General features: G+C 49.2%; 1 protein-coding gene across 1 annotated transcript in view; it reads right to left on the reverse strand.

Annotated features, from left to right (window-relative positions):
• Nucleotides 1–17,050, reverse strand: part of sema3ab (sema domain, immunoglobulin domain (Ig), short basic domain, secreted, (semaphorin) 3Ab) — a 315,517-nt gene that overhangs the window by 50,873 nt on the left and 247,594 nt on the right. Inside the window, exons 9-12 of the mRNA XM_070897057.1 lie at nucleotides 16,557–16,671; nucleotides 16,393–16,462; nucleotides 9,000–9,144; nucleotides 911–1,130 (exon numbers count right to left, since the gene is read on the reverse strand). Coding sequence (XP_070753158.1) covers nucleotides 911–1,130; nucleotides 9,000–9,144; nucleotides 16,393–16,462; nucleotides 16,557–16,671 — 550 coding nt within the window. The remainder of the gene's footprint in view (nucleotides 1–910; nucleotides 1,131–8,999; nucleotides 9,145–16,392; nucleotides 16,463–16,556; nucleotides 16,672–17,050) is intronic.

Raw genomic sequence — 17,050 nt, forward strand, 5'->3', positions numbered from 1 at the left:
TCCACTGGTTCCCCCTTATCTATTCTAATAGTTACAACCTCAAAAAACTCGAATAGATTTGTCAAACATGATTTCCCGTTCATAAATCCATGTTGACTCTGCCCAATCCTAATTTTATTTTCTAAATGCCTTGTTGCCATGTCCTTAAAAATAGATTCTAGCCTTTTCCCGACTACTTTTGTTAGGCTAACTGGTCTGTAGTTCCCTCTTTTCTCACTCCCTCCTTTCTTAAATAGCAAAGTTACATTAGCTGCCTTCCAAATGAAGCTTGATAAGTTTATAACTACCATCTGAACTGCCATATTCGATGACAGTATTCAGGTCACATCTGGGTGTGTTATTTTATTATACTATATCTCCCGTGAGCTGAGTTTTATTCAGTGTATAATCTGCTGATCACTGAGCTCCGTATACAGGTATATGATGCCATGTGAAGCAAGAGTAGCAATGCCACGATGGTTAGAACGCTCCAGCTGCTGCCTTAGACCTGCTTGCTGTAAATCCCAGGACAACGTGAAGATCTGGTGCCATAGATTTCCGCCCATGCTCTGCACCCGGGGAACAAGTGCTCCTCAGGCACTAATCACAGGGGAACTGACCGAATAATCTTCAATTTGTTCTGATCGAAACAAAACTGCTTTCAGTTCTGTCACAAATGCACATCATGTTGGAAGTGCACCGATGCTGATGAGGGTAACCATGATTATTGATGGGTGCTGGCAAACACCAAGAAATTATGCCAAGCAGAAAAGGTCCACAAACTGCTGAGAACGGCCTTTGTTTAGTCAAAGTTAATCACAGCTTCACTCTTATTTCAAAATATAAACATGCTGATTAGTGAAAACTGAAGCAGGGAATATAAATGTAGCTTTACAACTTGCTCTGAGGGAAGTGTGTGAGATGACGTTACCTGTTCCAATGAACATGACATCGTATTGGCCATCTTCAGCCTCCACTCGGTCTACCACGATCTGGGTGAACTGGTAGTCTACATCTGTCTTTATGACAATTGGTCGGTTGTTGATGGGCAACACCGGATTGTACATGGCCGGGTGACTTCTGGCAAATGTGATTACATCATCAGGAAAGTCTTTTGTTGATTCAAATCCTCCAAAGGTTTTGCTTGGACACTGTAAAGGAACATATCAGTTGGGGAAATAATGTAAAGCTAACATTGATGCCATAAGAAGTATTAAACACAGTGGGCTGGATTTTTGGTTTTGCCATTTTCAGGACGAAAACGGGGGCGGGGCGGGAAAGCTACCACCTGGGTAACGTCTGTGCGGTGTGGAGAAAGTTTTGCCATCTGGGCCCAGCGCTAAGGGAGGCGTTGTACAACTTTCACGGCACAAAAATGGGAACCTCGCCAACTAAAGTGCGGGGCCAAGAGCACTGTGTTTTCCCTGGCGGTCAGTGCGAGACGCGACTCCAGGCGGACGGGTCGGGCTCGAGTCAAACCTCGGACGGTGTCGCGACCAGAGGCGCAGCTCTCCCCAGCGCAGCTCTCCCCGGCGGCACAGCTCTCCCCGGCGGCACAGCTCTCCCCGGCAGCGCTGCTCTCCCCGGCACAGCTCTCCCCGGCAGCGCAGCTCTCCCCGGCGGCACAGCTCTCCCCGGCGGCACAGCTCTCCCCGGCGGCGCAGCTCTCCCCGGCGGCGCAGCTCTCCCCGGCAGCGCAGCTCTCCCCGGCAGCGCAGCTCTCCCCGGCGGCACAGCTCTCCCCGGCGGCGCAGCTCTCCCCGGCGGCACAGCTCTCCCCGGCTGCGCAGCTCTCCCCGGCGGCACAGCTCTCCCCGGCGGCGCTGCTCTCCCCGGTGGCACAGCTCTCCCCGGCAGCACAGCTCTCCCCGGCGGCGCAGCTCTCCCCGGCGGCACAGCTCTCCCCGGCGGCGCTGCTCTCCCCGGCGGCACAGCTCTCCCCGGCGGCACAGCTCTCCCCGGCAGCGCAGCTCTCCCCGGCGGCACAGCTCTCCCCGGCAGCGCAGCTCTCCCCGGCGGCACAGCTCTCCCCGGCGGCGCTGCTCTCCCCGGTGGCACAGCTCTCCCCGGCGGCGCAGCTCTCCCCGGCGGCACAGCTCTCCCCGGCGGCGCAGCTCTCCCCGGCGGCACAGCTCTCCCCGGCGGCGCTGCTCTCCCCGGTGGCACAGCTCTCCCCGGCGGCACAGCTCTCCCCGGCGGCGCTGCTCTCCCCGGCAGCACAGCTCTCCCCGGCGGCGCAGCTCTCCCCGGCGGCACAGCTCTCCCCGGCGGCGCTGCTCTCCCCGGCGGCACAGCTCTCCCCGGCGGCACAGCTCTCCCCGGCGGCACAGCTCTCCCCGGCGGCACAGCTCTCCCCGGCAGCGCAGCTCTCCCCGGCGGCGCAGCTCTCCCCGGCGGCGCTGCTCTCCCCGGTGGCACAGCTCTCCCCGGCGGCACAGCTCTCCCCGGCGGCGCAGCTCTCCCCGGCAGCGCAGCTCTCCCCGGCGGCGCTGCTCTCCCCGGTGGCACAGCTCTCCCCGGCGGCACAGCTCTCTCCGGCAGCGCAGCTCTCCGTGGTGGCACAGCTCTCCCCGGCGGCACAGCTCTCCGTGGTGGCACAGCTCTCCCCGGCAGCGCTGCTCCGTGCCGCCACAAACCCCGACCCGAGGATCGCGGCCGGATCTTGCCGCCCCAATTCTCGGCGCTCCGGGACGAGACCTGGCGAAACACAGAGCGCAAAGGACCCGGAAATAAAACAGTCTGGGTTTAAAAATGACCATGGCCAACAAAATAACCAAAAGCTTTGTTAAAAGGAATTAGTCTTCTTTTTCAAATGGAGAATTTTAACTCCCTCTGCCCAACAGAAGCTGAGTGGAATGGGAGTTAAAATCCAAGCATTGCGCTTATTGCTGCTTTGAACTGCGCCATACGGAATGGATTCCTTATCAAGGACCCCACAGTGCAGCCTGAAGGATCAAACCTTCCTCGCAAACAGTGGACAAGCATCGACCGCCTCAGAACCGGTCACAGTCGATGCTGCACCTTCTCCATAGGTGGAAGATTAAAGCCTCCCCATCATGTGACTGTGGAGCTCCTAATCAGACCCTGGAGCACATCATCGAGCCCTGAATACACAGGCAGCCTACGGGATCTCCACGCTGTTACACCGGGAGCTTTGGCCTGGAGATCCGACTGAGATATTGACATTTGATTTGCTTTGTTGCTACCGTACGACAGAAGAGGACTCCACCCCCCGCCCCCAACCTTCTGTCCCCCCCGCCCCGATCCCGCCCCGACCCCACTCCCCGACTTCCCCCCTCCCCCCTGCTCCTCCTCCCCCCACTCTCCTCCACCGCCCCCCTCCCCCCCTCCCTCCTCCCTCCCCCCCTCCCTCCTCCCCTCCCTCCTCCCTCCCCCCCCTCCTTCCCCCCCCCCCTCCCCCCCAGCGGCTGTCTCTCTGTCACTTCCCTTGGATGATTAAAGCTCCCGCTAGAGTTCATCAATTTGTGGAAATGGGGGGTGCGGATGCTGATACAATTGTAATGGCCACTGAGTGAAGAATCTGCAGCCGATTCTCTGCTCAGTAAAAGCTGGAGGACACGTTGGGTCTGGAGGAGCATTCCTGCTCCCTGCAATGAAACCTTAGACCACTGCCACGCTGAGTACCCCAACCTCCCCCTTTCCCATCCACGAGGTTCTCCTGAATCCCTCCCACCATGATTTCCCTGACTACTGACCATCAGGCTCCTGAGCCCCCCAGTCTGTGGAGATGCCCATTTCAGGCTGTCTCTGGACAGTGGGATGGAAATGATCCCGGTACCCTACCACAGGGCAGTCCCCACACCCTGCCCGCTTCCTGTCCCGCCAATTAAAATTCCTCCTTTTGTGTTAATTAAAACGGAGGATCAGTGCAAGGGAATGAAGTATTTTCCCACATTTTGCATCGAGTGTCAGCACTGAGCACCTCTGGCTCACGTCCATGGGCTGACTGTGTTCATCGTCTGTGAGCTCTGGGGATTCTGGGGAATTTGTGTCTTTGTGGGATGTGAGTTCTTCCTTCTGCAGGGCTATGGTGATTATATTTTGTGTTTAGTAAAACCTGTACCAAAAGGGCAGGTTGTAGAGGTCACATTTAAACTAAATGCTTACAAACTAAACATAAGCTGAAAATCTCCAGCACCTGGCAGTAACGATGTTACCAACCTGTTGCTGGATTTTATTTAAATTTAACAAGAGCAAAATACATCAGGCATCATTTTGTGTAGCAGGATATCTCCCGGTACTGCCGAGAGTTAGACATGCCCTTGAACGTTTCAGTATTTAAATGTGTTGCATAGAAACATAGAAACATAGAAAATAGGTGCAGGAGTAGGCCATTCGGCCCTTCTAGCCTGCACCGCCATTCAATGAGTTCATGGCTGAACATGCAACTTCAGTACCCCATTCCTGCTTTCTCGCCGTACCCCTTGATCCCCCTAGTAGTAAGGACTACATCTAACTCCTTTTTGAATATATTTAGTAAATTGGCCTCAACAACTTTCTGTGGTAGAGAATTCCACAGGTTCACCACTCTCTGGGTGAAGAAGTTTCTCCTCATCTCGGTCCTAAATGGCTTACCCCTTATCCTTAGACTGTGTCCCCTGGTTCTGGACTTCCCCAACATTGAGAACATTCTTCCTGCATCTACCTTGTCTAAACCCATCAGAATTTTGAACGTTTCTATGAGGTCCCCTCTCATTCTTCTGAACTCCAGTGAATACAAGCCCAGTTGATCCAGTCTTTCTTGATAGGTCAGTCCTGCCATCCCGGGAATCAGTCTGGTGAACCTTCGCTGCACTCCCTCAATAGCAAGAATGTCCTTCCTCAAGTTAGGAGACCAAAACTGTACACAATACTCCAGGTGTGGCCTCACCAAGGCCCTGTACAACTGTAGCAACACCTCCCTGCCCCTGTACTCAAATCCCCTCGCTATGAAGGCCAACATGCCATTTGCTTTCTTAACCGCCTGCTGTACCTGCATGCCAACCTTCAATGACTGATGTCATTTTCAGTACCAGTGAGGTTGAGTAGCAATAATGAATACTTATCACATTGTTTAAAGTGTACTTAAACTGAAATGACTTGACTGAATTTTCTGTGACGAGGTTGTATCTACTGCACAAATACAGCAACCTCATTCCGTTCAATGGCGAGCCAGCAGTGAGATACTGATTTCGCAAAGCTAATGTTGCGTGGTGAGTTGCTGAGAATGTCGCAGCGAGGGGAAACCGGAGATCTGGGACCCGGGTAAACAGGGAAAGCAACTGAGCATCTTCTTAACCAATCAGACTGCAGGATTGTGATATTAACAGTGCAAGGACTGAGCAGGAAGTGTAAGTTAGGGCGGGTAAATTCAATGTCAAATCAGGTACAGAAAGAGAAATAAAAAGAGAGAAATAAAGAGACAGAAAGGAAAAGTAAAAAAAAAATGTATATTTTTAAATCTCTAACAACAATTAAAACCGCAAGGAATGAGATTCCACACTGTTAATAGTTAATTTTCAGTACCAGTGAGGTTGAGTAGCAATAATGAATACTTATCACATTGTTTAAAGTGTACTTAAACTGAAATGACTTGACTGAACTTTCTGTGATGAGGTTGTATCTACTGCACAAATACAGCAACCTCATTCCGTTCAATGGTGAGCCAGCAGTGAGATACTGATTTCGCAAAGCTAATGTTGGAGCGATGCATCTCGGACAGCAACGATTGCATTATTGAGTTTAATCGCATATCCTTCCCTCGCCTGAAGTTTCTGATTCATTTGACCATAATTAACAATGGCACTATCAGCTTCACCATTATTGTAACAACAAATTCCGCCCAAGACCATTGCATGCAGGAGCTGCACATTGCACCGGCCAAGATTGCATGAAGTATTAGCGTCTAATGTTATCTTGGCATCTTCCACTTCGAGTGGTTGAAAACATTAAATAACCATGGCAACATTCCCCAGAGCTGTCACAGATAGGTTCCAGCTGCTACACCTTTAATCTTCATGTGTTTGTACCCAATTGCCGAACATTTTTAATTTCACATGATTGCATAACAAACCTGATTTACAGGTTATTAACCTTTACTGTACGGCTGGCAAGATTAATTCATTTTGTTAACACTTATGGGATGAAATCGCGCTGTGGAAAATTAGTAATGAGGTTAAGGTGTGTGACTGTAATTCCTTTGTTGCTAAATTTACAACAATGGTAACCCATTGATATTAAACAGGTTGAATACATTCATCGACACAGCAGGTGAAGGAATGTCACACAAAAATCATTTGGGGGCAATTTTAATCTAACGCTGGGATCAGGGGCAATGCTGATTTTACTCTCCAGTGAAGTTTGTGCTTTTCTCTCTGATGTTTCCCTCCCCCGGAGATGTTGGGGAAGAAATTGGGGTTGTTTACAGCTCCCATTAGTGCCCCCGTGGGCGCAAATGACATTTCACATGGGCACGGTGCCGAAATCGACTCCGGCTAAATTCTGCGGGAGTTTAGCGGTGACGGTAACCGGTAGCGCCCCGCTCCACTGCGCCAACAATGATAACATCATCACTGTGTGCAGCGCCCGGTTTTCACCCCGGAGCAAACATTCAGCATTGCCCCCTGAAGCTGTGTTGGCCGATGCCCCAACGGACGCGTACATGGCGGCCCGCCGCTCGCGGGGCGACAGTTAAACGGGAGGTAGTGTGTGCGTGAATAAAAAATTGGCCGATGTCCTTGTCGCGGCCCCTGGTCCCCTGGAATGCCGGGTCTGTGCTGTGATCTGGCACCCCGCTCCCTGGAGCTCCAGGTAGGGAGCTGCAGAGTCTGCAGCTTGGCCCTCCCCTTCACTGAAAGGGACGAGCCCCTCCTTCACGGCAGCGCTACACGTCCCAGTGCATACCGCTGCACCCCACTTACTTCGCTCCCGCCCAGTTAGCGCCCGGAGAGGAAGTGGTCTGTTTTTTTGCTCAGTGGCAGTAACCTCAATTTCAAGAGTGGTGCAGGATTCCACTTCTGGCGCAGGAAGTCCCACCCCGAGGATGTTACCGCCCCTGAGCAGTGCGCTGCGCAATTTCCCTGCCAGTGTGCCCAGTTGGGGCAAGATTTCGACTAGCGGGGTTGTAGCCGGTATGGATGGGGCAGGATTGATGGACCAGTCATTTCGGAATGCTTTTAAAAATGTACAAATTAGTCATATAAGATTCACATTACAATAATAAAGCTATTCATTGCTGGCGTTAATTATCGCCTTATGTGAACTGATCCAGTGAGTGAAGTCGCTGACTCAGGAAGTGTTGGATTGTCGCGAGTTGGCAGGAGGCTCAGCATCCCAGGAACATGCCAGTCTAACGCTGGTCTAACAAGCGATGATGAGCAGGATTTATGACATGTTGTGGCATGCATTCAATTTAATGAGATATGCGATCTAACAAAGTCCTTTTTAACAAAAGGGGGCTCTAGAATGTTCATCCGTAGAAATTTACATTTTAGAAACTGATTTATTTTGTTAAGGAAAAGGAAAATATGGGTGATTGAAGCCTTATTCCAACAACAGCGCTGTTTGGAGTTCAGATTTCAAAATAGCTTTGTTGATTATCTGGAGAAAGATCGTTTCAATAAAATAGATTTTTTTTCCCAACTACTACAAGTAAAAAGAATAACAGATTATTCAGGAAAGGTCTGGAGATCACATCATTAAAGTTTTAGCTTCGAGCTTCTTAAACCTAAAGTGATTATAAAGAAAGATTTACATTTATATCGCGCCTTTCACAACCACTGGATGTCCCAAAGTAGCCAATTAACTACTTTTGGAGTGTAGTCACTGTTGTAATGTGGGAAACACAGCAGCCAATTTGCGCACAGCAAGCTCCCACAAACAGCAATGTGATAATGACCAGATAATTTGTTTTTGTTATGTTGATTGAGGGATAAATATTGGCCCCAGGACACCGGGGATAACTTTCCTGCTCTTCTTCAAAATAGTGCGATGGGATCTTTTATGTCCACCTGAGAGAGCAGACGGGACCTCAGTTTAACATCTCATCTGAAAGACAGCATCTCCAACAGTGCAGCACTCCCTCAGTACTGCCCCGGAGTGTCAACCTAGATTTTTGTGCTCAAGTCTCTGGAGTGGGACTTGAACCCACAACCTTCTGACTCAGACGCGAGGGTGCTGCCCACTGAGCCATGGATGACATGGCTGTAATATTACAATTGAACTAAGTGCTGGGATCCCCAATTTAATTTTTGTGGTTAACAAACTTGAGGACATAATCTCAGCTGATATGTGCTGCAGATGTGGTGTCTCAGATCAGATATTAAACGTAAGTATTGTCCACCAGTTCAGATAGTTTCCCGAGATTGCATGGCACTGTTTGAGAAACAGTGAGCTTCCCCCTTAATCAACAGCAGCAACACTGATTAACTAATCATTCATTGCATTTGCCGTTTGTCGGACCTTACTGTGTGCTCTGTGGCTGCTGTATCTGCCTACGAACCAGATGACTACGCTTCAGAGGTGTGTCATTGGTTGCAAAGTGCCTTGGGATATAGTGAGGACACAATAAGATGTTCTAGAAATACAAATTATTTATCTCTTGTGATTTGTTGCTGGGACTCCGATCTCATGTTTTACTACACAGTGACACGACAGAGAGTTCCTATATGTCAACCATTCACAGCTCACACTGGCAGACAAGAGTTTTTCAGCATCTACCCACATGTTCCAGAATAGAACTTCACATCTGTCAACAATCTGCACTTTGATTGATACTTTCCATTGCCAATCAAGGTCTAGGGAGAGGATTTTGAAGCAATGAAATTTTATTGAGCTAAATTATATGTTTGGAAAATATGAGAACATTTTTAAATCCTGTTCAGTCCTGGGGCTCAACATTTACAAACATTTGACTGAGATTGCACTCTATGATGGTTTGGTTTGCTTCAGAATGTTACTCCACTGCTAATGGGTCTGATCAGATATAGATTGATTTTTGCACCAAAGTTATAAACACTTACTGTTCCTGGGCGAGGGTACGGGACCCTTCCTTGGAATGGCACCCACTGGTAGCTTGGTCCTTCTCTGTGAGCGTATGGGCCCAAGAACACTCTCCGTATATCAGACATACTGTACATACACACTGCTGACCCCTTAAAGATGTTGCTATATGGAAAAAACCATCATGAAAATAATTAGTCGAGACGTACAATTATAGAATATAATAATATTCATGTTGTTAAGGAATGCACAATACATTTGCAAACAGAGAGTATAATTTTTCCCTCCAGAATATCTTGCGCGTGGTGTCAGGAGGGGAGAACGTACATGGGAAAGGCCACCTTGCCCAAACAGGGTGCCCAGGAGACAATAGAAGGACATTTATTCTTGATCTGCACGGGCTATGAAAGTCCTGTCTGTGGGAGAGAGATTAACTCCTTTCTTACTGAGCACAAGAGGTACATGTGTCTTCTGAGTATCCCCTCTGTTCCAGCTCTAACCATGAGGTCCACCAACTGTCTTCAAAAATGCCGACAGGTCAGTTTGTGTTGCTCCACTGGGTCGGCCATTGGCAATGGTCACACTAGTCAGTAACGGACATCTTGGCTCAAGGCGATGAGATTTAAAGCAGCACATCCCACTCCTGCTGTCACTTGTCTCCAGATAGTTCAATAAAAGAAAGAAAAATAATCCAACGATCCTCTCTGTCTGGCCCACTGTCCAAGTTCATCCTCCCACTTACATCATCCAGGGAAACTCTCCGAAAACTTGGTACGAGTTCCTCACCACCCTCACAAAGGGAATAACAGCAACAAAACCTCCACCTACGCCATGTTTCACACTGCTTTTAAATCTGTGCCTCACACTGGGAGCGGTATTGAACACACAGGCGACATTCAGACAAGAATTGGAGAGAAAGACGTCCTGGTCCACCAGGCCCAAAATATGTTGCAGCATCAGAACTGATCACAGTCCATGTGGGGACTTCACTAAAGATTGTTTCTCCATTAGAATCGTGAACATAAATAAATATAACATTGAGAAATTGTGGTGAAATGGGGTTCATTTGTAACACACCCAACCATGCGTCATGTGAAGGAATCCGGCCAATGCCTGTTGGGATAGAGCAGGAGGTATTGAACGGTGCGTTAATGGAGTTGTGTATTGTGAAAGGATTGGTCTGTTCAAATAATTATCCTCAAAACACTTTTCACACTGTTGGATGTTTGTTTCCACTGTTTGGTAAAACTGATAATCCCCAAAACATGACGGGCATCTGCAACACTGCACCATTTCTGCAGTGCTGTCACTCCCAAGTATTGGAAGAAAGCAGCAATAGATTGCAGCATGACCGTACACCGAGTGATTGTAGCACCATCATACACCGAGTGATTGTAGCACCACCATACACACCGAGTGATTGTATCACCATGCACACCGAGTGATTGTAGCACCATCGTACACCGAGTGATTGTAGCACCATGCACACCGAGTGATTGTAGCACGATCGTACACCGAGTGATTGCACCATTGTACACCGAGTGATTGTATCACCATACACACCGAGTGATTGTATCACCATGCACACCGAGTAATTGTAGCACCATCGTACACCGAGTGATTGTAGCACCATGCACACCGAGTGATTGTAGCACCATACACACCGAGTGATTGTATCACCATGCACACCGAGTGATTGTAGCACCATACACACCGAGTGATTGTAGCACCATGCACACCGAGTGATTGTAGCACCATACACACCGAGTGATTGTATCACCATGCACACCGAGTGATTGTAGCACCATTGTACACCGAGTGATTGCACCATCGTACACCGAGTGATTGTATCACCATGCACACCGAGTGATTGTTGCACCATCGTACACCGAGTGATTGCACCATTGTACACCGAATGATTGCACCATCATACACCGAGTGATTGTATCACCATACACACCGAGTGATTGTATCACCATACACACCGAGTGATTGTATCACCATGCACACTGAGTGATTGTAGCACCATCGTACACCGAGTGATTGCACCATTGTACACCGAGTGATTGCACCATCGTACACCGAGTGATTGCACCATCGTACACCGAGTGATTGCACCATCGTACACCGAGTGATTGTATCACCATGCACACCGAGTGATTGCACCATCGTACACCGAGTGATTGTATCACCATGCACACCGAGTGATTGCACCATCGTACACCGAGTGATTGTAGCACCACCGTACACCGAGTGATTGCACCATCGTACACCGAGTGATTGTAGCACCACCGTACACCGAGTGATTGCACCATCGTACACCGAGTGATTGCACCATCGTACACCGAGTGATTGCACCATCGTACACTGACAGAGTCACAGAATGCCTGCAGACTCACGTGGCAATATCACTGACCCAGTGGGAAAACCAGAGGGTGAAGCTTTGACAGGCTATCAGGCTCCCACGCATATAGTTGCTTCACTCTTTTGGTGAAGAAGACTTCATCTGTATTGTGTGAATAAATTTGAGATTCTATGGCGCTGAAATTCTTTGGCGTTTCTGCCGGCAAAACTTTGTCAAAAGTGCATTTACATGTGCAAATGTGGTTATGACCTAGTTACGGCAGCACAGCAGTAAAAAGTGCGAGGAAATTCACGTATCTTACATTATTATATATAACTGTATCCGAACATGCTATACATGACTGTAATAAGATATGACCTGTAACCACCAGCATACCTTACCACCAGGGGTGCACTTGCAAGAGACAGGTATATAAGGACAGGTCTCAGGCAAGTGCAGCATTCCAGAGCTGTGAAATAAAGGTGCAGGTCCAGAGTGACCTTGACTTCACTACATGCCTCGTGTGAATCTGTACTGAAGGGACAGGACTTTACAGTGGCGACGGGTTACGGGATTACAGAATCCACAGAATGGCGAACAACGGATCAGATGAAAAGTACAATGCGGGAGTCAATTGGAAGGACTTTATAGAATGGTTACAAAGCTTTGCTGGAGTCTAAGACTGGTTAGGCGACGATAAGGCAGACAAGAGAAGAGCCCATCTCTTGACCAGCTGTGGCTTGAAAACATACGCTTTAATGAAGGATCTGTTGGCACCCGAGAAACCAGCAAGCAAGTCGTTTGAAGAATTGGTAAGAGATCACCTGAAGCCAGTGAGCAGCCTACACATGGCCAGACACAGGTTCTACAACTACAGAAGCTGTGTGGGCCAAAGCATACCCGACTTCGTGGCGGAACTTCGGAGGTTGGCTAGTTTATGTGAGTTGCCAGATGAACTGAGGAGAGAAATGCTGAGAGACTTTTTCATTGAAGGAACAGGCCACGCAGGCATATTCCGAAAGCTCATACAGACCAAGAACCTGACCTTAGAGGCAGCAGCACTGGTTGCACAGACATTCTTAGTAGGGGAAGAAGAAACGAGGTTGATTTACAATGCAGGTACGACAACTAACAAAATATCGGAACAAGAAGTTCACAGCACTAAACAAGCTGCTACCCCCACACACAGACAAAACCAGAAGAACAGGTTCTCGACAGCAGGCAGAAGCCATCAAGGGCCACAGGAACGGCCGTTCACACCTCATCAACTCACAATGCGAGCAATCAACTACAAACTGAGAGAAGCTCAAGAGAGATCAGCCAGACGCAGCTCATTCTTTGGAAACACTTTGAACAATGGAACAGGTCTGTGCTGGAGGTGTGGGGGTGGGCACTCGTCAAGGGGATGTCGATTTCAGCAGGCTGTTTGCAGGAACTGTGAATATACAGGGCATTTGGCCCGCATGTGCAAAAAAACAGCAGCTCAGCTGGTATATGAATCAGATGGGTCGGAAAGCGGACCAGAAGATGGTGGGGACAGTGTCCGGGACATCGATGTACAGCGGGTCAACACGATAAATGGCTGCTGCCCCAACAACAGGACGCCTCCTATAATGATGAGGGTCCTACTCAACGGGATATCTGTCAACATGGAGCTGGATACGGGAGCGAGTCAATCTCTGATGGGCGCTCAACAATTTGAACAACTGTGGCCGCATAAAAGAGACAGACCAAAACTCACAAGGGTCGACACCAAACGAAGGACCTATACCAAAGAAATCATACCAGTCCTCGGCAGCGCCATGCTCTCTGTCACACACAAAGGGACATTGAACCGACTTCCCCTGTGGATTGTCCCCGGAGACCCCCCAGCACTGCTGGGGAGAAGCTGGCTGGCAAAACTAAACTGGAAATGGGATGATGTCCATGCCATGTCATTAGAGGAACGGACCTCCTGCTCAACAGTTATAAAGCGATTTGAACATCTCTTTCAGCCAGGTGTGGGCACTTTCAAAGGGGCCAAAGTTAAAATCTACATCACACAGGATGCTAGACCAGTCCATCACAAGGCCAGAGCTGTACCCTATGTGATGAGGGAAAAGATTGAACACGAACTAGACAGGCTTCTGCGGGAAGGCATTATATCACCTGTGCAATTTAGCGACTGGGCAAGTCCCATCGTCCCAGTCATGAAGCCTGATGGATCCGTACGAATCTGTGGGGACTACAAATCTACCATAAACAGTCTCCCTACAGGACCAGTACCTGCTGCCCAGAGCGGAGTACTTATTTGCCACATTGGCTGGAGGTAAACTTTTCTCAAAATTAGACCTCACATCTGCGTATATGACGCAAGAATTGACCGAGGAATCCGAGCTACTCACCACCATCAACACACATTGAGGCCTTTTCATGTACAATCGATGCCCATTCGGCATCAGGTCGGCAGCTGCCATATTCCAGTGCAACATGGAGAGTCTGCTCAAGTCCATCCCGGGGACGGTTGTATTTCAAGACGACATACTTATCACGGGCAGGGACACCGACTCCCATCTCCGTAATTTGGAGGAAGTTCTAAAGCGGTTGGATCGGGTAGGCCTACGAGTTAAGAAATCCAAGTGCCTGTTTCTCGCAACCGAGGTTGAATATTTGGGCAGAAGGATTGCCACTGATGGAATCCGCCCAACAGAGTCCAAAACAGAAGCAATTCGCCTGGCACCCAAGCTCCGGAATGTCTCAGGACTGCGCGCCTTTCTCGGGCTACTCAATTACTTTGGGAACTTTATGCAGAACTTAAGCACGCTGCTGGAGCCTCTCCACATGCTACTCAGGAAGGGGTGCGATTGGTTTTGAAGAGACGCCCAGGAACACGCCTTCAGTAAGGCACGCAACCTTCTGTGTTCCAACAGTGTTTTGACTTTCTTTGACCCAGGTAAAAAGCTAGTTCTCACATGCGATGCGTCAGCGTATGGGGTCGGATGCGTTTTGCAACATGTCAATAGTGCGGGTAAATTACAAGCCATTGCTTATGTCTCCAGGTCACTTTCGCGGGCAGAGCGCGGGTACGGAATGGTAGAGAAGGAGGCGCTTGCTTGCGTGTATGGTGTCAAAAAGATGCACCAATACCTTTTCGGGGCCAAGTTCGCATTAGAAACCGACCACAAGCCCCTCACGTCTCTCCTATCCGAGAGCAAGGCAATAAACGCCAACGCCTCGGTGCGAATTCAACAGTGGGCACGCATGCTGGCATCCTACGACTATACCATAAGGCACAGACCAGGCACAGACAACTGTGCCGACGCGCTTAGCAGGCTACCCCTGGCGACCACGGAAGGGTCTGATGAACAGGACTGTGAGATAGTCATGGCAATCAATGCCTTTGAGTCCACAGGTTCGCCCATGACAGCTTGCCAAATCAGAGCCTGGATGGCCAGCGACCCCACGTTATCCTTAGTAAAAAGATGTGTCCTAACTGATGACTGGGCAGAGGCTCATGATGCCTGCCCCGAGGAATTAAAACCCTTTCACAGGCGCATGCATGAGCTATCACTACAAGCAGACTGCCTGATGTGGGGCAGCCGAGTAGTCATGCTTCTGCGAGGCAGAGGCATTTGTCCGGGAGCTCCACCGCGAGCACCCGGGGATCGTTCTCATGAAGGCCATAGCCAGATCCCACGTCTGGTGGCCTGGTATTGTCGCGGACTTGGAGCTCTACGTCCGAAGGTGCACCATTTGTGCCCAACTCAGCAATGCCCCCAGGGAGGCTCCACTGAGCCCCTGGCCCTGGCCTACCAAACCGTGGTCGCGGGTGCACGTAGACTATGTGGGCCCATTCATGGGCAAAATGTTCCTCGTAGTTGTAGATGCATTTTCAAAGTGGATCGAATGCACCATTTTAAACTCGAGCACAACCTTCACCACTGTGGAGAGCCTCGCAACCATGTTTGCAACGCACGGAATCCCTGACATATTGGTCAGTGACAATGGTCCGTGCTTCACCAGCGCAGAATTCCAAGACTTTATAATTGACCACGGCATAAATCACGTCAAGACGGCACCGTTCAAGCCGGCCTCCAATGGCCAGGCGGAGAGAGCAGTGCAAATCATTAAACAAGGCATGCTTAAAATCCAAGGTCCCACGCTGTAGGTCACCTGTCGTGACTGCTGCTGGCATACAGATCTCGTCCGCACTCACTGACTGGGATCCCCCCTGCACAACTGTTGATGAAAAGGACTTTAAAAACAAGGCTCTCATTAATCCTCCCAGACATGCACGAAATCGTTGAGGCAAAGCGCCGTAAGCTGACTGAGTACCATGACAGAAATTCGAGGGGGAGATGGAATGAGATAGGGGACAAAGTGTTTGTAATAAACTATGGCAGGGGTCCCAAATGGCTTGCAGGGATGGTAACGGGCAAGGAAGGAAACAGGCTACTGGTAGTACAAATGGACAATGGCAAAACCTGCCGGAGGCATGTAGAACTCGCACCACACCTGGTGGACAGACAGAGGGAACAACCTGAGGAAAGGGCAATCCCAACAGACAGCCCAGGCGAGTCAACGACAATCACACCAATCGAAACAGACAGCCCAGGCGAGATACCAGCAACCACACCCAAAGAAAAACAGACACCAAGGCAAACAACTGAACCGCAACTCAGACGCTCCACGCGAGAGCGTAGACCACCTGAGAGACTGAACCTATAAAGACAATAAGACCTTGGGGGAGGGCGATGTCATGTATCTTACATTATTATATATAACTGTATCCTAACATGCTATACATGACTGTAATAAGATATGACCTGTAACCACCAACAAGAGACAGGTATATAAGGACAGGTCTCAGGCAAGTGCAGCATTCCAGAGCTGTGAAATAAAGGTGCAGGTCCAGAGTGACCTTGACTTCACTACATGCCTCGTGTGAATCTGTACTGAGGGGACAGGACTTTACACATGGCCTATGTAATAAAGATGGCCCTGCGCCATGCAAGAGCTGTCAAGGTGTATATGACTGAAGAGACTTGTCCAATTTACTTTATTTACTCCCAAAGCTTTGCTTTCTTTACCTGGAAGTTGTAAAGATGCCATAGATGAAAGGATTTTTGGGATCTTTAGAATTCATGATGTAAATATCCTCTGAAAAACAATATCGGTTGTTTTAGTCACCAGTAAATAAAACATGGAGAATTTGTTGAGTAATTGGATCAATGGCAAATGTTCTCCTACTTACGTAGTTCATCGAAGTGAGTGTCAATGCCATTGGGACCCGGCACTGCACAGACCAAGCGAGCTTTGAGAAAGGTCACCCATTTATTAACCAGGCTTCTGTGGCCGCCAAAGTCATTCTGATGACAGGAAGAAGACAAATAAATTGGAAGCATCAAACCACAATATCATGGCACTTTTTTAATAGAGGAAGTACTTTTAGTGTAAGGTACTCCCTGTTTATCTACAGACCTGGGAATTGCTGGGCCCTGCAGTGCTGGTGAAAGGACGGCAGAGTAGGACTTATACCTGCCGAGGAGATGTCCCACTGGGCTAACTCCAACATTTAGATGTGGCAGTCACTGGGAGTGGGGCAACTTCTCCAGCAGAACTGGCCCGGCGAGGAATCTCTTCCCCAAATCCCAGGTCACGGCCAATCCCACTTCATGAATTTCGGGGTCTATATTTTGGAGTGATGGGATTATTTGAATGTTCTGAAAGATAATTTCAATTTAATGC

Source organism: Pristiophorus japonicus, chromosome 13 (genome assembly GCF_044704955.1).
Source record: "Pristiophorus japonicus isolate sPriJap1 chromosome 13, sPriJap1.hap1, whole genome shotgun sequence".
Classification (NCBI taxonomy): Eukaryota; Metazoa; Chordata; class Chondrichthyes; family Pristiophoridae; genus Pristiophorus; species Pristiophorus japonicus.